Genomic DNA, 25,211 nt, shown 5'->3' with positions numbered 1-25,211 from the left:
GGGTATAAATAATGAAGTTGTTGTTGTTGTTGTGGAATACGACGTCCCTATTTTCACCGGAGAAATGTTGGAGGGTATGCATCAGCTGAGACATCTTCTTGCAAAAAGTACCCCCCAAAATAACCTTTTGTCTAAAAATAACTCCTCTTTTTGAATGCTCCAAGATGTCCTCACACCAGACTAAGGCTGGTTTCCAACCAGCTCTAAGCCAAAAGTAAGCTCTTTGGATACTACTTTGCTAGTGGACATAACCCAGCACATGCTTGCTTATGGGCACATTAAGACCTCAGAGTAAGTGGATTTAGGGAACTAAGTAAACAAGCCGCTTTATGAGTTTATTCAGCAGTGAGTCACAGCTAATGAAAAGCTTCACTTGAAACTGGTGCTTTGCAGTTATTGGCCTGGGTCCTTTCTGGACTGCGAGTAAGTCCAGGAAGGTTTTCATTTTGGTACTGCTTTTACACAAAATTTGTGCAGAGAATAAATGCATGCGATACTGAAGATGTACATGCCTTGGGGTAGCTCTGGGTCGTTTGTGTTCCAAGGGTGACCAAAAGCCATTGGTATTGCATTGTCAACCTCTAGCATTCAGAAATCAAATTATAGTTTTAAAACACAGTTTGAAATGTTTCGTTTATGCCATTGGCTTTTCAAATATAGAAGCCTCAAATACAGTAAAGACTTCTTCTGAAGCTTTCCTCCCCCCTAAAAATATACGTGATTTATTTTTATTTTTTACTTTAAATATTATAAGCTTGGGACAAAATAACTGGGAGGTCTTCGTTCACTGTCAAAGCACGTGTCTTAGACGGCAATCCTGTATGCATTTACTTGGGACTAAAGCTCACTCAACTCAGTGGAACTTGGTTCTGAATGCATAAGATGGCATTGTTCAGACATCCCCAACCTGTGGCCCTCCAGATGTTTTGGCCTACAACTCCCGTGATCCCTAGCTAACAGGACCAGTGGTCAGGGATGATGGGAACTGTAGTCCAAAACATCTGGAGGGCCAAAGGTTGGGGATGCCTGCATTGTTAGACATACAAAGTCCTAGGTTAGACCTGTTGTCTGGTTCCCAGGAGTTTCAGGCATTCAAATCAGACATCCCTGAGTTAGATGGGCCAATCATCTGACTAGTTACAAGGCAGATATTTTAATGTATAATTAAGCTCTAAGCACAATGCCTCTTGGAAAAAATATCAAGATAAAAGTTTAATTAAAATTCAGTTCATCCTCTCCCAGATCTCTTTAGAGCTTGGTCAACAAAAAGCTAGTCTAAGTTGGAGGTTGTGCAATTCTTGGTTTCTTATTTCTTTCTTTCTTTCTTTCTGAAAATAAGAATGGAATGTTTATTAAAATATATGTTCTGAAAGCTTAGGTGGTAAGTTCCATCATGGCTGGAGGGCAGCCAATGAGAGGGCCTCTCTGTTCCCTTCCTGCATAATGATATATCCCTAGCAGTAAACAGTGATTGGGCAAGAGGGTGGAAGCAGTTAGTTTGAGTGTGCAAGCTAAAAGTGTTTGCATGGCTAAAAGTGTTCCAGATAAAACAATGAGGTATTTCTGGAGAATTCAAAGACTGTGATTCTTCTTCTTGTTTTGAGTTATATGAAGTTGGAACATGATAGGATAGCAAGCTTTTCCACCAGAGCAACGAACAGCAACATAACTGCATGTTCAAAATGTTTGAAAAGCACACCAGTTTTTGAGAAACTGCTTTTCTGTCTCTGCTGCTGTATGCAGTGGGAACTAGCAGACCCTCCAGAACATTGTCTCAACGTACCCAGGGCTCATCCACCCACTCCCTTGGCCCGTACTCTGACTGTATCCTGTACCAATTAATCCCCCATGGTTCAAGAGTTTTTCTCTTCATTTTGTAGGTGTGCCTTGCAAAAATCCAATCTTACCCACTGAATCAGAATCTTACCAGATGCTCAGAAAATCCAAAGAGGGGTTTGGCTTAAGTGAGCCTCAATTCAGCAGGTAAGGTCGGATTTTTGCAAGGCACAACTGCGGAACAATGAGAAAAGTTCTTGGACCTGCCTGGGGCAATTAATTGGTACACAATGCAAACAAAATGTGGATAAGCCCTTAGTTGGGTTCCTTGCACAACCTCGCATGCATGGTGGAAGTGCTTAGACGTGTGCACGGACCTCTTTGGGTCCCAGCCCAAAGTGTGTTTTGTAATTGTGTGTTTTGTTTCATCTCCCTCTCTATGAAGCAAAAGGCCAGTTTTGGTTCTTCAGAATGAAACGCTCTACTCCCAGAGGCGACCCTACACCAGCGAGGATGAAGCTTGGAAGTCCTTTCTCGAAAACCCTCTTACAGCAGCTACCAAAGCCATGATGAGCATCAATGGGGATGAGGACAGCGCTGCTGCCTTGGGACTGTTGTATGACTATTACAAGGTAACAACGTTGGCACTTGGCTAGGACTCGTAAAACAGGCCAGCAGAGTGTGCTTTGTTGTTTCACGTGCCTTCCTTGAAGGGGAGAAAGGCCATGCCTTTTACCACTTAGCTGGGAACATGATACAGCTGCTTTTGTAGTGGCTACAAATAATAAAATAGCAACTTCTGGTTAGATGACTCAAAAAGGGAAAACAAGTATTGGATAAGTAACTTTTCCAGTTGTCTAAGCAACCTGTTCTGGAATCTCTCTTTAACAGGGCAAGGCGTTGGTAGTAGTTGGCATACTTTGCTTTTGGGTTCTCTCTCTCTCTCTCTCTCTCTGTGTGTGTGTGTGTGTGTGTTTGTGTGTGTGTGTGTGTCTCTCTCTCTCTCCGCTTTTCAGTGATGTCCAGTGAAACAGACTGGCAGGGAAATGCTCCTTCACGCAGCATGTGATTGATTTATGGAATTCCCACAGCCATACAATAACATTGAAAGCTGAACTCGCCCCCTTTAATGCTCTTAGACATATTCATAAAGGACATGCTCTGTGTGTAGCACCATATTTCAGAGGCAGCAGGCCAGTTACTGGGGGCAGAGGCAGAAAAGGGCTCTTGCCTCCATCCTGCCCTTCTTGTGGGCTCCCAAAGAGGCATCTGATTGGCCAGTGTGGAGAAGCAGGCTGCTGGGGTAGATGGTCTGTTTGGCTCATCCATTAAAGCTGCTCTTAGTTTTGACTTGTCCGTGCCCAAATTGTAGTATATCTCCTGGGAAATGAGCACCTAATTCTTTTTCTTTTCAACCCACCTTCCTTATAAACAACTGCATAGCTCTGGAAGGTTTCCTCATTCTGGGTTTTCCTATAGTAGATTAAATGGAAGAGGTGCTAACCTGTTAGAAATGTAATGTATCACTTGGTTAAAGCTAAGCTGATGTGTGGAGTTCTCTTCTACCAGATGCAGCTGCAGCTGCGGTCAAGGCCCTTTTGAATTAAAGTTGCCATCAGGGACAGCCTTGTGAGGAACAAATCAGCACCCTATGTTTGCTCACTTCTTCCTTTTCCTCTTCATTGAGTCAGGAGAAAGTCTCCAAGCGTAATCCTCCTTTGCCTTGCTCTGGTAGCTTTGCACTGCCTTGTGCTTTATACTAGAGATGAGTAGGACTCCAGTTCCCATCAAACCCACCACCACCAGCAATAGTCATTGGTCAGGAGTGATGTGGGTTGCATTGCCAACACCATCTGGAGGGCCACACGTTCCCCCACACCTGATTTATGTAGAATTGCAGCAGTTATCAATATGTGTACCCAGTGCCATGTCTTTTGACTGACCAGAGCATGTCCCATTTGGAATGTCCCATTCTCTTCCTCTTTCCAAGCATCTGAATGCTTCCCAGTTCCAAACCTGGGGGTGGGAGAGCATGGCCCCTCACCCTTGGTTGGCCAGGTGAAGAAATAATAATAATAATAATAATAATAATAATAATAATAATAATAATAATAATAATAATTTATTTATACCCCACCCACTCTGGGTTGGGTTTCCCCAGCCACTCTGGGCGGCTTCCAACAAAATATAAAAACTACAATAAAAGATCAAGCATTAAAAACTTCCCTAAACAGGGCTGGTTGGGTTTCCCCAGCCACTCTGGGCGGCTTCCAGCAAAATATTAAAAATACAATAAAAGATCAAGCATTAAAAACTTCCCTAAACAGGGCTGCCTTCAGATGTCTTCTAAAAGTCATATAGTTGTTTATTTCCTTGACATTTGATGGGAGGACGTTACACAGGGCAGGTGCCACTATTGAGTAGGCCCTCTGCCTTCAAAAAGACCTCTTTCAACTCTTAATAGTTGTGTAAGCGCCCGAATTCATAGAACTGAGGGGACATGGAAAGACTGTTAATTATGAGCTCCAGGGCAACAGAGCCTCATGTTAACAGTGGTCCCTAAAACTAGTGTCATCCAACATAGAATAAGAATAGAATTTCAGAGTTGGAAGAGACCCTGATCATCATCTAGTTCAACCCCCTGCAATGTAGGACTTGTAGCCGTCCCGTACAGGGATTGAACCTGCAACCTTGGTGCTATCAGCACCACACTCTAACCAACGGAGCTATCCAGGCTCAGTTCTGTGCTTTAATATATTCTTGCTCTGAATACCCAAAAACCAGTCAGACTGGCTATAGGACTCGAGGGGCTACTGGTCTGATCCGTCAGTGGTGTTGTCCAACCGCCACCAGCTTCTTAGCTTGTAAATAATAATAAAAAAGCTTTCACAAGCCTTTCATAAGAAGAGTTGGGCAACAAGAGAAACTTAGCTTCGCGGCTGTGGGCCTTGGAAGCCTCCTTAACAAGCACGCACTCATCTCTGTGCAAGGAAAGGTATCACCCTCAAGCTTTTCTACAGACAAATCATCGTCTTAAGGCTGAGCTCCTACCAACTAACTGGGTGTGTTTGCATTAAATGTTTTCTTTTTGTGCTTTGTGTGGGTGTAAAGAAAAACAAAGCCAAGCAGACAGATTAACTTGTAATAAGTTAGTAACCGCATTTTAGCTTGGCACGTCTTCCATACCTCCCTGCTCCATTTGGGACGATGGCAGGGGGGGGAGAATCAGTGGGTTAAGGAATGCTGCCCTTTCTCTGCTTGCCCGACTTTCTTGTAAATGCCGCCCTGATCCTAATTAGCATTACAAGCCAAAGACAGGTTTTGGAAATGTGATTTCCACCCCCCACCCCCTTTTAATGTGCATGTCCACCCCTAATGTGTGGGCCAATGTGATGTAGTGATTCAAGTGTTCAAAGCCCCACTTGGCCATGAATGAACCTCGCTTGGGTGCCCATGGTGCAGTCACTGCCTCTTAGCCTAACCTTCCTCACAGGGTCCTTTGGGGAATACATAAGACAGTGGAGGACCAGGTACACTGCCTTGAGCACCTTTGGAGAGAGAAAAAAGGCAGAATATAAATGCAAGAAATAAATAAATGCAAATAAGGGTTTAGCTTGGATGCGTAACATGAGAATTTCTGAAATGTGCAAATTAGCAATGAAAGATCCACATTCTGAAAATTGCAGCCCTTACTTAGAATCCTAGAATTGTATAGTTGGAAGGGATTATGAGGATCATCAAGTCCATAGCTGTCAACCTTCCCTTTTTTTGTGGGAAATTCCCTTATTCCAGCGCCATTTCCCGCTGCTTCCTGCTGCTACCCCAGATTGTTAGATATCCCGTAGACTGTCCCTGGGACAGGTGAGGCTGCTGATCCCTTATTTTTGAGGCTGCTGATCCCTTATTTTCAAATCTGAAAGTTGATCAAGTCCAGCCCCCTGCAGTGCAAGGATATGCAGCTGTCCCATACGGGGATCGAACCTGCAACCTTGGTGGTGTTAGTTATTAGCTCTAACCAACCGAGCCAGGCTGACTTCATGGTTGACTTGCAAGGGAACTTACACTTTTGTTTCTGTGTTCTTCCACTGCCCACCACCCTAAACATATGCAGCATTTTAATCTCTGTCTCACTTAGATTTGCTAAGCTTGTGCCGGAAGCCATTTACTACAGCATTTAAGAAGTTTTCATCAGCTACACTGTCATTTACATGGTGCGCATTTGCCAGGCAAAATGTTTAAATGCAAGGGTGTTGCTGATACAGCATATTTCAGAGCTGGAGGATGTCGAGCTAATTCCACCTCATGTGAAAATTGGTTTGTGAATCTAGTCTTCAAAGTAGAAACTGGCAACTGTTGAAATTATGGTTTCTGCTTATATACTTCACGCTTTATTTGTTTCAACTAGTCTTTAAGCCAGTGTTTCTTAAGGGGGGGGAATGTGTTATGTTTGCATTATTCAGAAGCATTTAGCAACTTACAGATACAGGAATGAGACCTCATTCTTTGCGAGCAGGATTTGAAATACAAGCAGTGGTAGAAAATTGATAATATATTAAACAGAAGAATGTCTTAGGTGAAATGTTTATTAGAATACAGTATGTAAATGGGATGGGATTAAGAACAGCATGGAGGGAAAGATGGAAAGTCAAAGCTTAAAGAGAAATGCATAAAAGATTTGGAATCTGGAATTCATATGTAAAGATTTTAAAATTTAATTAAAAAATTGACTCCCCCATCCAAAAAAAGGGGGTGAGAGCTTGTGCTTTAAAAGGGAATGTCTCTCTTGGACTTGACCCTTTGCAGTCAGTGGATAATTGCTTTCAATGGGACTACTTTGAGCCTGACTTAATCAAACGCAACCCAGGCTTTGGAATAGAGGCATGGAGGAAAGAGTTAGAATTTTGGAAGTTTACGTGATGCTTTGCCACGATGATCCCAAACCTGTTTGGGAAGCAGTTCTGCGGCTTCCAACTCATCTTTTCTGCTAGGCTTGGGACACAAGGTAGAGGAGATGACGAATCAAGTTATTCTCTGCAGACAGTTGCAAAGCCAGAATCAAAAAGCCTGTGCCTTTAAATAATATAAGCAGTAGGTAACATATCTCTTGTCTTTCCCATTGTTGTTTTGTGCTAATGCTTTGAATTCAAAGAGAACTTGCTTATATAATGTTCTCCTACTAGGTTTCAGTTCATTATTTTGTGTGTTGTTGTTTTTTTGTACTTGAAGGTTCCCCGGGAAAGGAGAACGTCAGCAGTGAAACCAGATGTAGATCATTCTGACCAAGAACATGGCAAAAGGTTCAGTATTCAAACTTGAAATGCTTTTTTAAAAAAAAAAAAGAAAGTAAGAAAGAAAGATAGTTGGAGGCAACAGCATCTCGAAGGCCAGAGGTTCCCCATCCCTGCTCCTCAGGTATCACATGAATGAAGTTTGGCCAACGGTATCCACTTTTGTCCTTGTCTGGTGGCAGGCAGAGCAAAGTAAATAGAGATGAGTAGGTCCATGTTGGCAGGCCTGACCATTCACAAGAGGAGAAGCACTAGAATGCCTAGAGCCCTAGGAGTTCTCTTTGTGGCCAGGAACCCTGTCAGTCAAGGTAAAAAGATCATAGAGCTGCTGTGGAAAATGCAATGTGGAAGATGAAAAGTTGGAGGTGCATGGTTAGTTTCAACTGCCTCTTTTTTCTTGATAGCTCCAGAGTTGCTACGAACTTATTAATAATACTCCCATGATGGAAACACATATATTGGAAAGATGTTGTTCTGCCTGTTCCTATGTGGAATGTACCTATTGATGGGGATGTCTTCAGCCTAGGCTTGGAAAGCCATGGCTGCACATCAACAGCATGATTGCTTTTAAGGCAGCTTGTGAATGGAGTCAAGGCACTGTAAGACAACTTAAAAGGACAGCCTGTTCATTTCCCTTTACTCTGTCTGGTTCACATCCACTCACCCAAAATGGGTTGGCTCACGTCATTCAAATTGTAGTGAGGTAACAGCAGGGAGCAGGCAGGTCTGTGCTAGAAACAGAGTTGCTGAAGGATGAGGGGAAAACCCGACACCTTTACAGGTAATGATTTCTCCAGTACAGTACTGGATGCATCAGAATTATTGCATCATTATGTTGATGTGTAAAATGCACTCCATGTGAATTTTAAAGCTATTTGTGTGAATAGTCTTCGGCTGCACGCATTTTATTCTGAAATCAATGGAGACTGAGTACTTGCTTTTTCTACATAGTGCACACACAATCCAGTTTTGTTGCATTGTTGTTGTTTTTTGCCCATCCTGAGAAACTGGAAATAAAATTTCATTGCAGATTTATTCTGAGTTACCCTGCAGTATGTCCATTTGAAAAAAAGGCGGTCCTGGTAATTGGGGTGGTGGTTGTATCCATGCATATCCAGCGATGTTGTGGGTCATACCAAGATGGCAATCACCACTTCCTTCATTCCCCCCGGGGCATGTGCCTGGAGGAAAAGACATGAATAACATAATCAACAGGGAGGGTTTTCAAATGTGTATCAAGTAATTACACATGGCTCCGTGGATGGCAGGATCTAGACTAAATCGAGATTGAAAGCAGCATGTTGAAGATGAGCATTAAAGATTCTGGATTGAGAAAAGCTACGGGTTTTTGTGCTACAAATGTGTTGGTGTGTATGCAGCCATTCTCTCACCAGAGTATAACCAGAACAAGAAAGCTGAGTGGAGAAAAACTCAAAGGCAACTGAACACCGGTGAGGGCTCATCATTAAGTCTACCTAGTGGCAGTGAAGGCAGCAAAGAAGGCAGACATTGCTGCTCCATTACGTCCACATGGTGCTGTCCAGCAGAGCTTTTCCGGGTAGTGCGGGACCATTTATTATTGTTGTTGTTTAGTTATTTAGTCGTGTCCGACTCTTCGTGACCCCATGGACCAGAGCACGCCAGGCACTTCTGTCTTCCACTGCCTCCCGCAGTTTGGTCAAACTCATGCTGGTAGCTTCAAGAACACTATCCAACCATCTCATCCTCTGTCGTCCCCTTCTCCTTGTGCCCTCAATCTTTCCCAACATCAGGGTATTTTCCAGGGACTCTTCTCTTCTCATGAGGTGGCCAAAGTATTGGAGTCTCAGCTTCAGGATCTGTCCTTCCAGTGAGCACTCAGGGCTGATTTCCTTAAGAATGGATAGGTTTGATCTTCTTGCAGTCCATGGGACTCTCAAGAGTCTCCTCCAGCACCATAATTCAAAATGCAAAGAAAAAATATTGCATAGGGACCATTTATAGTCTGGCCTAAAGGTGGCAGAACTGACAGTAGTTTGCTGTGACTTGTTTGCAAAGCATTTTGAGGATAAAATTGCCTGCATCCGCCAGGACTTAGACTCAGGAAGGTGATTAACGGTTCCCTGCGAGAGAAGGTGGTCCCTGCCAGCTTGAAGGAGGGAGTAGTAGAATCATTCCTCAAGAAAACCCTCATTGGATTTGGAAAATCTAAGTAATTATTGGCCAGTTGCCAATCTCCCCTTATTGGGCAAGATTCTTGGGTGGGTGGCTGCAGACCAGATCCAGGCGCTCTTGGAGAAAACTGATTTTCTAGATCCAGTTCCATTGGGGTTTAGGCTCGGTTTTGGCACAGAAACTGCTTTGGTCGCCCTGTATGATGACCTCTGTCGGAAGAGAGTCAGTGGAAATGTGTGCTTGTTAGTTCTTCTTGACCTCTCAGTGGCTTTTGATACCACTGGCTATAGCCTTCTGGAGTGGCCGTCTGAGTTGTGGGTGGCACTGCTTCACAGTGGTTCCAATCCTACTTGTTTCCAGAGAGTGATGCTTGGGGAGTGCTCTTTGGCCATGTTAAGCCTTCAACATGGGGTTCATCAGGCTTTGATTTTATCTCCTATGCCGCTTAATATCTATATGAAACCGCTGAGTGGGGTCATCTGAAGTTCTGGAGTATGTTGTCAGTAATATACTGATGACACACACCTCTGCTTCTTTGTATCTGCAGGTGTGGCTGGACTGTTGTCTTGCCTTGGTAATGGACTGGATCAAAGCCAGTAAACTGAAACTCAATCCAGATAAGGATGAGGCACTGTTAGTGGGTGGTTCCTTAGACCGGATGGATGGAAGGTTGCCTGCTTTTGATGGGGTTACATTCCCTCTGAAGTAGCTTCTGGACCCCTTGCTGTCACTTGAGGCTCAGGTGGCCTTGGTGGCATGGAGTGCCTTCCATCAGCTTCAGTTGGTGGCACAGCTGTGCCCCTATGTGGACAGGTACAGCCTTGCCTCTGTCATCTGTGCTCTGGTAACCTCTAGGTTAGATTACCGCTATGCGTTATATGTGGGGCTGCCTCTGAAGATGGTTTGGGAATAAAAATAATAATACTTTATTAGTTGTACCCCGCCCATCTGGCTGTGCTTCCCCAGCCACTCTGGGCGGCTTCCAACAAAGATTAAAAATACATTAAAATGTCACACATTAAAAACTTCCCTGAACAGGGCTGCCTTCAGATGTCTTCTAAATGTCAGGTGCCGTAGTTGTTTTTCTCTTTGACATCTGGTGGGAGGGCGTTCCACAGGGCGGGTGCCACTACCGAAAAGGCCCTCTGCCTGGTTCCCTGTAGCTTTGCTTCTTGCAGTGAGGGAACCGCCAGAAGGCCCTCGGCACTGGATCTCAGTGTCTGGGCAGAATGATGGGGGTGGAGACACTCCTTCAGGTATACTGGAAACTGGACCTGGCACAGAATTCAGCAGCCAGGTTGCTCCATGAGGCAAGACAGTTGAGCATATAACACCAGTTCTGACCTGACTGCACTGCTGCCAATTAGTTTCCGGGCCCAATTCAAAGTGCTGGTTTTGACTTATAAGGCCTTAGCCTTAGGACCGCAAAACCTCTAGGACCACATCTCACCATACGAACTGACCTGGATCCTACAAGCATCATCTGAGGCTCTTTTTTATATACCTCCTCTGCAAGAGGTCGGGAGGGTGGCAACATGAGAACAGGCATTTTCTTCAGTAGCTCCCTATTTGTGAAATGCTCTCCCCAGGGAGGGTTGCCTGGCGCCTTCATTACATATCCCAGGCAAAAATATTCCTCTTCTCCCAGACCTTTGGCTAATTAAACAATCTATAGTCTTTCAAACGGGGGGGGGGGGGGGTGTTACTGTTTTTGTTTGTTATTATGGTATGTCTTTTTGTGTTTTTATATTGTAAAGCGCGCTGTGATCTTTGGATGAAGGGCAGTATAGAAAGTTAAATAAGAATAATAATACACTGGAAAACTCCAATGTATGATCTGAAGGCACCTGAGGCCGCCATCTTGCTGAAGTTAAGCAAATCCAGTGCTTGGATTGGGTACCTGGGAACCTCATGGATGCTGCCTTGGTTCCATGATGGAAGATATATGGGGTATTAATGCAGGGCTGGCCCAAGACATTTTGGCACCTGAGGTAGGCCCCAAAATGGCACCTGGCTCCTTGCCAGGAAAGAAGCCGTGAAGGGAGAGCTACACCAGGAACAAGGAGGGAAGGAAGATTGACATTGGAATCTGCCGCCTGAGGCAGTCACCTCACCTTGCCTCATGGGATGGCCGGCCCTGTATAAATGTAAAACAGGGGGAAATCCTTCCCAGAGAAGGGAGCTGACGTGAGGCAAGCTTGGGCTCCAGGGCCTGCTGTTTTAGAATTGTTTCCCGCCTCCCACTTCCAAGTGCTTAATCTGCCACCTCTCGTTTGTTTAGGAACTGTATACCGAACATGGCGGAACAGTCGCTCATTTCTGCTGGGGAAAACCGAGTGCAAGTCTTGAAAAACATGCCTTTGAATATCGTTCTTCCACACACTTCCCAGATGGGTGTTGACAAGAGGGGCCACCTGACGACTCCGGACACGACTGTCACGGTCTCCATCGCATCCATGCCCACCCATTCGATCAAGACGGAAACTCAGCCGCACAGCTTTACAGTGGGCATCCCTCCAGCTGTCTATCACCCAGAGCCACCTGAGCGGGTGGTGGTTTTAGACAGGAGCCTGAGTGCTGACCAGTTTAGCTCCAGCACCCAGCCTCAGAATTCCCAGCGCCGTACTCCGGATTCCACCTTCTCAGAGTCTTTCAAAGAAGGCGTGCAAGAGGTACAGAAAAAACCTGCCTCTTTTGCTGAGCATGCTCTGTCCAGCGCTTGGCACATTGCTGTGTTTGCCATGGGAGAGCAGAAAAGCTGCAGGCTGCAGAAATGTGGCTTCTGGAGCATCTTGAAAGTAAATTGTTAAGGCTGGGATCCTGTTGAATCATAGCTGTCAACTTTCAGATTTGAAAATAAGGGATCCCGGAGACAGTCTACGGGATAACTAACAATCCGGGATAGCAGCAGGAAGCGGCGGGAAACAGCGCTGAAATAAGGGAATTTCTCGCAGAAAAAGGGAAGGTCGACAGCTATGTGCTGAATTCCATAGAACCTTCTAAATAGGCATGCACAGGGTTGCACTGCAATTTTACATATACAGTGGAACCTTAGTTCTCGAACTTAATCCGTTCCGGGAGTCCATTCGACTCCCAAAACTGTTTGAAAACCAAGGCCTGGCTTCTGATTGGCTGCAGGAGCTTCCTGCACTCAAGCGGAAGCTGCGTCGGATGTTCAGCTTCCCAAAAACATTCGCAAACCAGAACACTTACTTCTGGGTTTGCGGCGTTCAGCAGCCAATTTGTTTGTCAGCTAAGCCGTTTGAGAACCAAGGTACCACTATACATGTATTTAAGAAAAGCAGATTTTGAGCCCTTAATGCAGTGGTGGAGATCCATTTCTCAGCCTCAGGGCCATATGCTATCACAGGTGGTTTTCTGGGGGGCTGCATATCAGTGGAGGGCGGGGCCTGAAGCAGAAGTGGGCGGAGCAATGTACAAGAATCCTTTCTTCATACAGTAAACTAGACTCTGGTCATGCAAAAGCCAGAGCTTTCACTACATGCATACTCATGTGCAAGGCTCGTGTTCTCTCACATTCTCTCTGTCTCTCTCTCACACACACAACCTTTCATCCAGGCAAGAGAGAAGCATTTCAAGGACACATTCCAGCCAGACAACAGCATTCAAAAGTTGCAGGACAGAGTAGTGGGTGTCACCTGGGCGAAAGCCCTTGGAGCCAAATAAGAGATGCCTGAACGGCTGCATTTGTCCCCTGGGCCAGAGGTTCCCCACCCAGTTTGCAGATAGATGCAAAGCAGTTTGGTAGACTTTGGCTGGCAAACCTCCAAAGCCAGAGCAGTTGATGAATAATATATATTTTTTCCCAGTGGCCTTCTCAGTTACTAGCAAAAGCAGAGTAAATCATGTCGGGTAGTAAAAACTGCGAAACAAATTTATGCTGAATGAGGCATCATGCAAATTCAATTTAGTTTATAAAAACTAAATAAATACAGGCGGCTCACAGAATCACAGAAAGTTTGACCTTTTTCTTAAAAGTCCAGAATGCCTACAAGTCCTGCCGATAAATAACTATTGCATCCCTTCTTCCCCTTGCCCCTCTGATTTAGCACACTGCTCCCTAATCTGTGCATGGGTATCAGGTTCTCTTTAATTCTTATGTAAACCTGAAATATCAATCCGGTGGATTAGAAATAGAAGATTTTCTCAAAGGCCTGTGGGTGTAATGTACTAAATTTAAAACAAAAGCAACCACTATAGAATGCGAAATCACTAGCAAAAGCACATGGCTCATTTTACAGGGTAGAGAGAGAGCTCCTTCAGCTTGAATGTGTGGTAATAATATCGGCACGGCAGGAATACGTACATGATCTGTGTGTGTGTGTAAAAAAAAAAAGTGTGCTAAATGCAGCATCACAGAAAGAAACAGCTGTGGACATAAGCGTAAAACCCTCTAAAACTCAGAATACCTTGTTCAAATGTCAGAACTGGAGCTAAGCTTTTTCTTCTTATAGGGCTCTTGAAAGATATTGGAAATGCCACACTTTGAAAGTGTGCAAATCAACTTTTTCCACAGTGCCCTGCCTTGTGCTGGCCTAGTTTTTTCTTTCCCCCACCCCTGGTGCACTTATTAAGTGGACAGCAGTAAACATGCCAAGTTAGGGGGCATGTTGAACACTTTATTAATGATAAATTTAGGACCGGACCACTGTTGTTATTATTTTTTTAAACTGCCAACTATGCCTGAAACAATTATTAATACTTCCAGGTTTTCTTTCCTGCCGAACTGAACCTCCGGATGGCCGGCATGAATTCTGAAGACTACGTGTTTGAAAGCATTGCTGGGTAATCTCCTATCCTTTAGATCCAACTATTGTGAAATTCTCTCCCTCCCTCTCTGGCGCACAGTAGGGCTTGACTTGGCACGCCCTCAGTATTGCTCTGCCTTCTTGCTTACGCTCCCTGCTCATGCTTGTGGAATGGAAGATGATCACCTGGACTTGCCTAGGTTTTAGTGTTATTCCTTGACATGTTGTACTGACTGCTGGGCTGAATACACAGCCATACATCTAAAGCACATGGCTTCTCTCAGGATTCTTTGGGAGAAGCCACGTGCTTTAATTGTATGGTGCGTGCAGCCTGGGTTTCTGCTGTTTGAACCTCGAGCTCAGGAGAACCAGCATACCCGCCACCATTTCCCCAATGAAAATAAGGATGTCCTGTTCCATCATCGTCATTTTATTATTTATACGTCGCTGAGATGAGCTTGGGCAAGTCACCGTCTTGTCCTATCCTACTGCATGGGTGTGTTGTGATTGGTGATGATAACAGGATATTGCCCCATGTACACCAGCTTGAGCTCTTAGAGCATGGTGTGAATTTGACTAATAGACAGATCATCGCCTGCTCAGAAGAGATTTATAGGGTGTAAAAGTGTCTATAAAGAGAGAGCTTTCTAACTTACCCTTTGTTCCCCCTGCCCAATATCTTTGAATCATGATTTGCTAGTCCTAAATAAACAGATGTCATGACTTGGAACGCCGTGACACTAAAAAACACCATTTGTGTACACTTTTGTTTTTCTGTTATGTGCAGATTCTTTCCAGATATAATTGGCTCCTAAGTCTTCCCCCTTCTGGTTTTTCAGGAACAACTTCGAATACACACTGGAAGCTTCTAAATCGCTTCGGCAGAAGCCTGGAGATAATACAATGACGTATTTAAACAAGGGCCAGTTCTATCCCATTACACTGAAGGAGATGAGTGGTGGTGAAGGAATCCATCAGCCCATCAGTAAAGTTCGAGTGAGTTGACACACTAGGAACTATGTGGGAGGAGAAGCTGGCAGCAGTGGCGGGCTTTGGGCTCTCAAATTTCGACACTAAAATTCACCCCCAGGCCTTTCACGTTCCATTCTGCAGCATTGTTGTGGCACCCCCAGCAGTGTGGCATCTAGTGCAGCCGAACCAGTCGCATGCCCTAAAACCACCTCTGCTGTAAGTGCGGCGAAAAATTTTAGAAGTCCAGCGGAAGTAGTCAGCGATGTTCCCAAAAGGGTGTGCAGTGATTCTGGCAGTAAGCTAGGCACAATGTTCTGCATCAGCTGTAGTTTCCAGTCATTTTCAAGGGTGAAGAGCATATTGCAGTAACCTAATTTAAACTTGATATTGTGAATATTCACAATGGGTTGTAATCAGTTAAGTCAGATATTTGGAGTAGACTTGAAATCAATGGGCTAAAAGTAGGAATGGAAGAGAAATTATATTCAGTTCACACTGAAAGAAAAAAACCTAACTACAGTAATTTGCAGTTTCCAAAACAACTTGAGAACTAGTGATCCCTCAAAATTTACTCTTCTTTAGATTTTGCAATATAGTTCTCCAGCCAAGTAATGAAAACATTTACTGGGGGGAAGTATACATTAAAAATGCACATGTTAGTGAAAATAATGTACCCCAAAATGCATTCTACTTGAGGAAATTCTTTTTGAAAAATAAGTATATTGGATAAAATTGCATACGGATGTGTATTATTAGGAGAAATCTGCATGAAAATGCTGGTGAATTTTCATGAAGCCTTTTTAAAAAAAATAAATAAACTGCAAAGTGAAATGTGGAAGACTGAACTCAAAGATGGGGAAAATGAGAAACCGCAATTGGCCGAAAGTCACGCCGAAAGTCCACTGATTTCAAGGGGCTTACATTGTGTATGACTTAGCTGAACGCAGCCCATTTAATTGAATGCACACCTATGGGTTATTGGGATTCTAGTTTGCTTGGTTTCAAACCACACAGGAATGGAGTCCTCAAGTCAGCTTACCCCCAAAGCATCCCCCCCCCCCGGGTCATTTATTGCGAGTGCATTTTAATTAATTGTTCAGTGGCCAAATAAATCAACCAGGTCCCTAGTTTCTCTCCGTATTTTTGATGTCGCTTTGAATGCCATCGGATCAAGGGCACTTTTCTGGCACTTTTCCGACTCTTGCTCCCACCCTGTTAATGGTCAGGGAAATTCTCTTCACAAGCCCACCCATGTGGGCAGATTTTGTGAAGATAAACAGCAAGTTGTTGAGCAATGATTGGGAGCCTGTAGTCCTTAATGTTGGGCTACAGTTCCCATGGGACACGGGTGGTGCTGTGGGTTAAACCACAGAGCCTAGGGCTTGCCGATCAGAAGGTCGGCGGTTTGAATCCCCGCGACAGGGTGAGCTCCTGTTGCTCGGTCCCTGCTCCTGCCAACCTAGCAGTTTGAAAGCATGTCAAAGTGCAAGTAGATAAATAGGTACCACTCCGGCGGGAAGGTAAACGGCGTTTCCGTGCGCTGCTCTGGTTCACCAGAAGCGGCTTAGTCATGCTGGCCACATGGCCCTGAAGCTATACGCCGGCTCCCTCGGCCAATAAAGCAAGATGAGCGCCGCAACCCCAGAGCCGGGCGCAACTGGACCTAATGGTCAGGGGTCCCTTTACCTTTACCTTACAGTTCCCATAATCCTTCACCACTTCTGAAAGGCCACTGGTTCTGCACCCCTAGGAATTCAGAGGCATCTACGTATATCTGAGTAGCCGTGTTCGCACTTCAGCTTAAAAAGGCCGGCAGAATTGCCTAGATTAAGCTACCAGCTTAATAAACACTTTGCTTCCTTCCCTGTGAAGTGTCTTTGCCAAAGACCCTCTGGCCTTTATGTCAATTAAGCTCTGCTCTCTCTGAACCTGTCCCTCTTTTGAAGAGTGTCATCATGGTTGTATTTGCCGAAGACAAAACCAGAGAGGATCAACTCCGGCACTGGAAGTACTGGCACTCTCGGCAGCACACAGCCAAACAAAGGTGCATTGACATAGGTAAGAAATCATCCCAGCTGCAGGTGCCAGGGCAGCGCTTGGCAGGATTCAGTTCTCTGCTCACGTTCGTTCTTTTTACTGCACATGCCCAAGGCTATCTTTTGGCCACTGTTCAACGTGGCTTCAGTTCTTGTTCATTACAGTTCTTTGGTTGCACGAGAAATATTCTAAGCCATCCTAATATTTTGGGTGAGGGGGCAGCTATACAGCTCTGAACATATAATACGGTACTTGCGTTTGGTTTGGTGTTGTTGGTTGGTTACCCAAATGGGTGGGTCAGCACTTATAAATCAAGATGTTCCTGGACTACAACTCCCATCCTCCTTGACCACTGGCCATGTGAATTAGGGCTGATGGGAGTCCAAGAACACATGGAGACCCCCACAAGTTAGCCACTCCTGGTCAATAGCATGCAGTGGGGGTTGTAAGGTTGCATAATCTTCCGTGGCTGGTACAAATTGGTTGCTTTTAGGCCCGTTTTGGTGTCAATGATGCTATTTCTGTGTTGAGTTGCCTTTGGGGCTGCTGAAATCTGTTACGCTTGTTTTCTGTCTTCTGGTGGGAGCCGCAGACTTTCTGAACAGCCATTTTCTGAACTTTGATCATCCCCCCACCCCACCTCCCAAAGAGAAACCCAACCCAACCATCTGATTATAGTCCTCTGTTTCTACCATCACCCTCCCGAGAAAGCAGAGTTCAGTTTTTAATTCCTAGAGTATTTGGGCCTAGTAGAGGCTGCTTGTAGCTCATGCCCTGTGCTCCAGTGTCCCTTGGCCCTTAGTCCTGAACGTGTGTAGATGAGTTGCGGTGACTCAAGGTAGAAGGGAAAGGCACTCTGCACATGGGCAAATCTGCTGTCGCTTATTACTCAGGTGTTTTGGAGGTGAGCTGCTGGTGCTGTTAAACAGGTTCCAGGAATGAGTTGAGTCCCTGGCACAACTCAAGCTCCAGGTAGAGTTGGGGCAGGGAGATGAAAGATGGCATTGCAGATACCTGCTTGCCTACAGCTAAGCTGTGATTGGCCAGATTCCAGGTTCCTTTGGTTCAAGGTTGAGTTGCACTCCCAGCCCTTTCCTCCTGTGAATAAAAGGAGGGATTAATCACTTGGCACTTAAAGGCAGATGCACACGCAAATCTTCCTTTATTATTAAAGGGTGTTTTTTTTTATTATTATCAAGAGTATATATCCTTGTTATGCTGGGGTGACATTTCTCATACAAAACCACAGGGCACGGCAAGGATAGCAGGTGCCACCTCTTTCCTTTTAGAACTTTATGTTTCATTTCCTGATTATTATTTTTTTGCTTTTTAAAAATAAAAAGAAAGCTTACTGCAGAGATGCCCATAGGCAACAACTCTTGGTTGTTGCTCTCCAGTACACCAATGTGCTTCCAAGATGGAAGAAAATAAATGACGCTATACTAGGCCTGTATGTAGCATCAATAGATTAACCTACTATATCGTGTGTGTGTTTTCTCTTATCAACAGCTGACTACAAGGAAAGCTTCAACACGATCAGCAACATTGAAGAGATAGCCTATAACGCCATTTCCTTTACTTGGGACATCAATGACGAAGCAAAGGTAAGCATTCAGGCTTATTTTTCCTGGCCCCTTTTTTTGTGTAAAAGGGGAGGAAGGAGGTGTATCTTAACATGGCAGATCGTTAGATTTTTATTTGCTTTCTGCTTTTAAGAAATAGTTGCTGGAGCATTGCCAAAGTGTGTTTGAATACAAATAAAGTGTTTGTTGTTTTTTAAGTGGAGGGACAATCAGTATTGGGGCTATTTTTCAAGCTCTGCCTTGCTGCTCCCAGCCCCCCAAATCAGTTTAACAGAAGGAAAGTGAGCAGGAACAGGAGAGTGGAACAGGCTCCTGCAAAAAGCAGAAATTACTTCAGCATGTTAGTGAATTATTACATAGAGACCTACGAGCTACCAGGTGCTTTTAGGGCCTGTTCTCACTGAGGAGACTGCCTGGCAAGATCTCAGACTGCTACACCTATTCAAACAGACGCCTTTCAGCCACCTAAGTTTAAACAGAGGTGTGTTTGCAGGCTGCAACTTGCAATCCTCTGCAAACGGCCCATCTCTTCTGTCAAAGTGTCATTTTGTGTCAGATTTACTAGTCACCTTCTTAGTCCCCCTTTGCTATGCAGACATCACTAAACAGCACAATGCAGCCTTCGGGTGCCTGGTACTACAACTCCCATCAGCTCCAACCAGCACGGGGGGCGGGGGGTGAAGCCTTGTATAATGGACATATCGCATTGGGAAAGTTTTCCGCTTCATATTGTGGCGCGATGCAGTTAAGTCTGGTGGGCAACCTCCTCAGTTTCATTGCTAAGCCTTCAAAGAGTATGCGAAGCCACTTGTAGGATGAGCTGACAAGCTTGCTTTTGCCCTGACACGAGGCAACTTTCATGCCATGGTCTTAGAATTATTTGAAATAATTTTAGAATAATTATCACATAGTTCTGAAGTAATGGCAAATTGAGGCCTGTTTCGAATTGAAGCTCCAATGAAAACAATGAACAGATGCGCTCCCTTCCCTTTTGCAAACTTAGCCAGTGGTACCAGTTTAAAGTTTAAAGATGCTCTCAAGGCTAATCTTTAAAAAATAATAATCAGAATAAGCATGGAAAATCGGGAAACACTGACCTGCAAGTGTTCCAATTGGAAAATAGCCTTTACCAAAGGTGTCTTGAACTCTGAAGAAGCACAAACTCAGGATGAAAGGTAGAAACGAGCTAAGAGGAAGACAATTTTAGCAAACCCTCACCATGATCAGCTCCTGCCCGGAAACCCATGTCCCCACTGTGGAAGGACGTGTGGATCCAGAATTTGACTCCACAGTCACAGACACACTATTAGGACTGTGTTCATGGAAGGCAATCTTATTCTGCTACGAGTGATTGCCAGAGAAGAAGACAACGACCAGGAAAGGGTCAAAGGAGGGGGCTCTGCTAGGTCAGAAACATCCAGAGATGTTGGATAGCATGGACTACATTTTCCATATTTACTGATGGCTCTGCTGGCAGCATCTAGGACAGGTTTGGGCTGACTGCATCCCCTCACCATCTTTGACCATGCCGGCCAAACAATATATGGGGATGCAACTTTGGGGACTGACACATCAAAGCGGTTTACAACATTAAAAAAAGCCATACAAAAAAAAAGGTATTTAAAGATTTGACAACAATTTAAAAGCAAAAAGGGTTATTCAGAAATAAGCTGTGCTGAGTTCAATGGGAGTTCTTTTCTAGTAAGGGTGTCGGAATGGTTTAGCCATAACCTGGAAGACCCCGTTTGAAATCTCTGTGTCCCCTTGAATTCTTCAGTGGGATCTGAGCCTCATCTCCCCTCCCTTCCATCTGTAATGTAAGAATCCAGTGGTACCTCTGGTTCCGTACTTAATTCGTTCCGGAGGTCCGTTCTTAACCTGAAGCACCACTTTAGCTAATGGGGCCTTGTGCTGCTGCCATGCCGTTACTACGTTGCCGCTGCGCGATTTCTGTTCTCATCCTGAAGCAAAGGTCTTAACCCGAGGTACTATTTCTGGGTTAGTGGAGTCTGTAACCTGAAGCATGTGTAACCTGAAGCGTATGTAACCTGAGGTACCACTGTAATGATACTGGCCTACTTTACAGGGCTTGTAGTAAGGGTTATTGAGATAATGCAAGCAAAACACTTGGAATATGCAGGGAAAAGTGTCACATCATGTGATAACATCCTGTTTATCCTCTCTCTTGCCCCTCCCTGCAAGTGTGTGTGGAAACCAGGGCTGGGTTTAACCATGGCCCTTTGCAGCCGTGACATCGTAACAGCCTCATGTTGACCGAAGAGAACTCCACATGGGACTCTGATAGTAGTAGTTTAGATTAATCCATTGTGGGTCATACGGAAGAATGTGGAGAGTTTTGGCACCTAAGAGCATCTCTGTGGAGATTGTAGGGACCCCTCTCCTCAACCTCTCTATTCCCTGTCCCCCCTCCCCAACCTAGGCTGGCTTTGCCATTAAGCGGCGTGAGGTAAACTCGCCTCAGGCCGTGGAGGTTTGTGTATGTGCAGCATTGGCAAAATATTGGACAGGGCTGTGGGCTTCATACACACCCATACATTTGAAGCAGATTGGATGCGGCTTCTTCCAAACAAACCTGGGAACTCTGGTTTACCTCTCACGGAGCTGTAACTCCCAACACCTTGTAATGAACTACAGTTCCCAGTATTCTTTTGAGAAAGTCATGTGTTTTAAATGTGTACAACACAGCCTTGTAAGCCAGACAGCCAGCCTCTTCTTAGGAGAACACTCTTCTGTCCCTAATGTGGAAATAAGATTCAGCTGCCAATCTGTTCCACTTGTGGAATGTGAGGGTGTCATATTGTCCTTCATATTAGGCAACAAAATGGTCTTGGTCCGGCCCAGCTGTCTCGCATTTTGGTGCCCGCCCCCAACACATCAGAGAGATGAAGCCATTTGTCCTTTCTCTAGCACAGGCACCCCCAAACTCGGCCCTCCAGATGTTTTGGGACTACAACTCCCATCATCCCTAGCTAACAGGGCCAGTGGTCAGGGATGATGGGAATTGTAGTCCCAAAACATCTGGAGGGCCGAGTTTGGGGGTGCCTGCTCTAGCTAGTCTGGGTGATCTAGGAAACCATTCAGAAGGGAGGAAATGGGATGGGCCTTCACGGTTGAATTGGGCAGTGGACTCTTTAAAGGAAGGATTTGTAAGCAAGAGGAGGCAGTGATTAGGGGATGGGCAGTAGAATTTGTTCCAAACCTTTTATTGCAAAATAAATATTCCCCTTTCACCATGTAACCCTGACGTGTTTATCCTTCCAACCCAAATGGCAGTGTTTCAGCACCTGATGCCTAAAATGGCATTACTTCGTGAAGTTGGTATCGGTTACCAACCTGAGAATCTAAAACGCTATAATCCTTTGGCGAACTAGCACTGGCAGCCATAGAAGCACATTTCCGCAGGTGACAATAGCTCCATTCAGTATGCTGCTTCATCTCTGCGTCTTGCAAAGTAACCCAGTCATTCAAGTGTATCCTCGTGGTCTTTGTGCTAAAGTGGGTGGTATTCTCCACACTACCACAACAAGCAAACTGACACATCATGGCCAAGTCACTCACCTTGAGATCATCCAAGTCACTGGGCAGATTCTGAAAGGGAAGCTGCTACGTTTTGAACCAGCAACATCAAAATTATGCATCACACAACTTCTGGATTCTTTTTTGCATGTTGGTTGCATATGTGCAGATGTTTTATCTGAACCTACTCAATTTGCATATTTTAAATTGATGTCCTGGGTTTTTTGCAAACCACTGGGGAAGGAGGGAGACAATAGAGGGTGTATAGATACACATCTAGGAGTAAGGACAGGTAGCTAGGTGATGTTTGCCAGTTCCTGAACATGGTTAGTATTTGTAAGCAGATTTAGGGTTTGGAAAGTGAGTGACCAAGGACTACTGTATCTTATAGTGCATTCATATTCATTTCTACTCAGTAGACATGAGTAAATCTCATTGTGTTCTGTGTGACTTACCCCCAAGTAAGTGGATATAGGATTGTTGTATTGGAATGGCTATACTTTAGTTTTCCCATGCAGCTTGCAGGCCTGACAGGGTAGATTCATTAGTTCCCTGTTTTCTTTTGGGCTTTCTTCTTAAGTGCAGTTGCATATTTCAGAAAATCATTATCCTGTTGTTCTTTTTTTTTTAACCCTCCCCCCCCTTTTTTTATTTATTTATACTGACCTAGTAAAATCAACAATGATTGCGATGCAAAAATGACCTATATACATTCTGGATTGCTATGCTTCCTAATTTATTAATTTTCACCCCCTTTTCTGTGTGAATGTATTTGATGGTGGTTCTTGATCAGATTACTTGTAGACAGAGCAGCAATTCTTTCCCACTGCTCTGATCTTATCGGGAGGAGGCTTAGCCAATTTCAACAATTTTTATTGCATGGTTCATTTGACTTGCTTTTTCTTTCTTTCTTTCTTTCTTCTTTTTTGACAAAGGCCTTGTGTGGTGCAGTACTGTACGGAACCCCTACTACGTTTATTGTCACTTGGATATTGATGGTGACTCTTTTTTGCATTAAATGTTTTTTATGAACCAGCAGTACAGATCAGGGTTATATAATTATGATAAACTTCAGTTTACTCAGAACTGCATGAATGTCTGATGATTTCCACCCCCATCCCAAAGAAACAGAAAGTGTGGGAACTAGTTTGGGGACAGAAAGATGAAGTATGATGTGAATCAGTTGGAAATTAAGGTTGGGGTGGCTCAAGGAAGGATAAGCAAACTACAGTGGTACCTCGGGATACAGATGCTTCAGGTTACATACGCTTCAAGTTACAGACTCCGCTAACCCAGAAATAATACCTCGGGTAAAGACTTTGCTTCAGGATGAGAACAGAAATCATGCTCCGGCGGCACAACAGCAGCGGGAGGCCCCATTAGCTAAAGTGGTGCTTCAGGTTAAGAACAGTTTCAGGTTAAGAACGGAACTCCAGAACGAATTAAGTACGTAACCAGAGGTACCACTGTAGGGCGAAATGAGAGTGTGTTTTCCTGTGTCCAAAGCTTGTATTGAGGCAAACCAGGTATAAATAGACATGGAAGCCAGTCAGCATTGTGATTCCTTCCTCTTCCCCTATGACACCCTTTGGGCTCACAGTAGAGGAAACCTGGCAGTGTCAGCATCAATGCCAACTGCTAAATGTCAGGCAAGGGAAGAGCCTGCTCATAACCAGCCACAAACTTAATCCCTTTTTATTTCACCCTTAGCAAGCCAGTGATGTCCCCTTTCTAGGCCACCTCCACAGTGAACCAAGTTAGAGGCTGAAGGCAAGGAGGAGGCTTCTATGAGTCGGTTTTGCATATTCCTTGTTGGCTGCCCCATGTGTGCAATGAAACTTCATTTCTTCATTTTCCTCCATTCGGTCTGAGAACGAGCTGCTGGGGCTCTGTTTCCTGTTGCCCTTGCTATCTGTTTGGATATTGCCACTCACCGTATAGGGAGGAGAGCACATGCTAACTTTGCACAGACTCCCTTTCAGTTGCTTCTGGCAAAAATATAAAGGGCAAGCAGATAAGACAGCAAAAGGCACAATGACACAGCAACTCAACTGTCAGCTACTGATCGTACTTTTATTCAAAGTGTGTGGAGGGGCATCAGGCATTGCAATCTAATAAACTCACAAAGTCAAGCAGCACAGTGAAGTGCTAAGAATGCGGTCTGTTAAACCTTTTGCATATCCCATTTAGTATGCTTGCAAAGTGCTCCCCTCTTTCTACCCTTCTTGCAACAAACAGACCACACACACTGTTAAGTAAGTTTAAAATGCTTTACTTACAAAACATTCCAAAGGTCAGATTTCATGCATTTATTCAAGCAGCAGCAGGGAGAACACAAGCTGAATACTCTGAGGTAGAAAATACAGAATGATAGCTTCAAACATGTGCTCTAAGCTCGGCTCTTGCAATCTCCCTCACTGGAGAAGAGGGGGCATGACCTAGCTGTGTCTAGGAACACAGCTCTATGATCTTAACCCCTCCATGCACTAACTAGCACTCATGCATAGTTATGTTTGACTGCAATTTCCCACAAGATGTGAGACAGGATCTTCCCTGGTTCCAGTCTTGCCATGCTTATGAACTTTGTCATGTGGCATTCGGCAAGCCTCTTTTCCCTCGGCTTCAGCCCCACCCCCAAATAATTCTGTATATGGGATAATAATGCTGGCCTACCTTCCAGAGGTGGGAACCTGTTTCTCTCCAGATGTTGTTGGAATTTAACTTCCATCAGATCCCCAGCAAGCATGACAAATGGTCAGGGATAATGGAAATTGTATTCCACATCCCTACAAGTTCCTGATTCCTGGTGTAAGGATTACTAGGAGAATTTGTGGTGAAGAACTTTGAAAACCTTAAAGTGCCATGTAAATAAAATACTAACGCCGTTGTTATTCTGCTCAGTGTGCAACCAGAAGATGTTTGGGTCTGTTCTCGAAGTAAAAGTCTATTTAAAGGAATCCCTCTCCCCGAAGGACTTCCCAAAGATATACCAAACAAAAGTAGCTTTATGCTGAAATGAAATCTATGAGCTCCCTTTGTTCTAGTTGTGGGATTTTATGTTTTTGTTTAACTTGTTCCCTGAAGAAGGTGTGCTG

General features: G+C 44.5%; 1 protein-coding gene across 2 annotated transcripts in view; it reads left to right on the top strand.

The window, feature by feature from the left end:
- Positions 1-25,211, top strand: part of GRHL1 (grainyhead like transcription factor 1) — a 61,301-nt gene that overhangs the window by 9,795 nt on the left and 26,295 nt on the right. For both annotated transcript variants that reach the window (XM_077926351.1, XM_028722519.2), the window contains exons 2-8: positions 2,222-2,408; positions 7,003-7,073; positions 11,500-11,890; positions 13,948-14,024; positions 14,827-14,983; positions 16,906-17,017; positions 18,506-18,600. In XM_077926351.1, coding sequence (XP_077782477.1) covers positions 2,222-2,408; positions 7,003-7,073; positions 11,500-11,890; positions 13,948-14,024; positions 14,827-14,983; positions 16,906-17,017; positions 18,506-18,600 — 1,090 coding nt within the window. The remainder of the gene's footprint in view (positions 1-2,221; positions 2,409-7,002; positions 7,074-11,499; positions 11,891-13,947; positions 14,025-14,826; positions 14,984-16,905; positions 17,018-18,505; positions 18,601-25,211) is intronic.

Source organism: Podarcis muralis, chromosome 3, assembly GCF_964188315.1.
Source record: "Podarcis muralis chromosome 3, rPodMur119.hap1.1, whole genome shotgun sequence".
Taxonomy (NCBI): Eukaryota; Metazoa; Chordata; class Lepidosauria; order Squamata; family Lacertidae; genus Podarcis; species Podarcis muralis.
The sequence above is the reverse complement of the archived record's forward strand: the minus strand, read 5'-3'. Positions and strand labels throughout refer to the sequence as shown.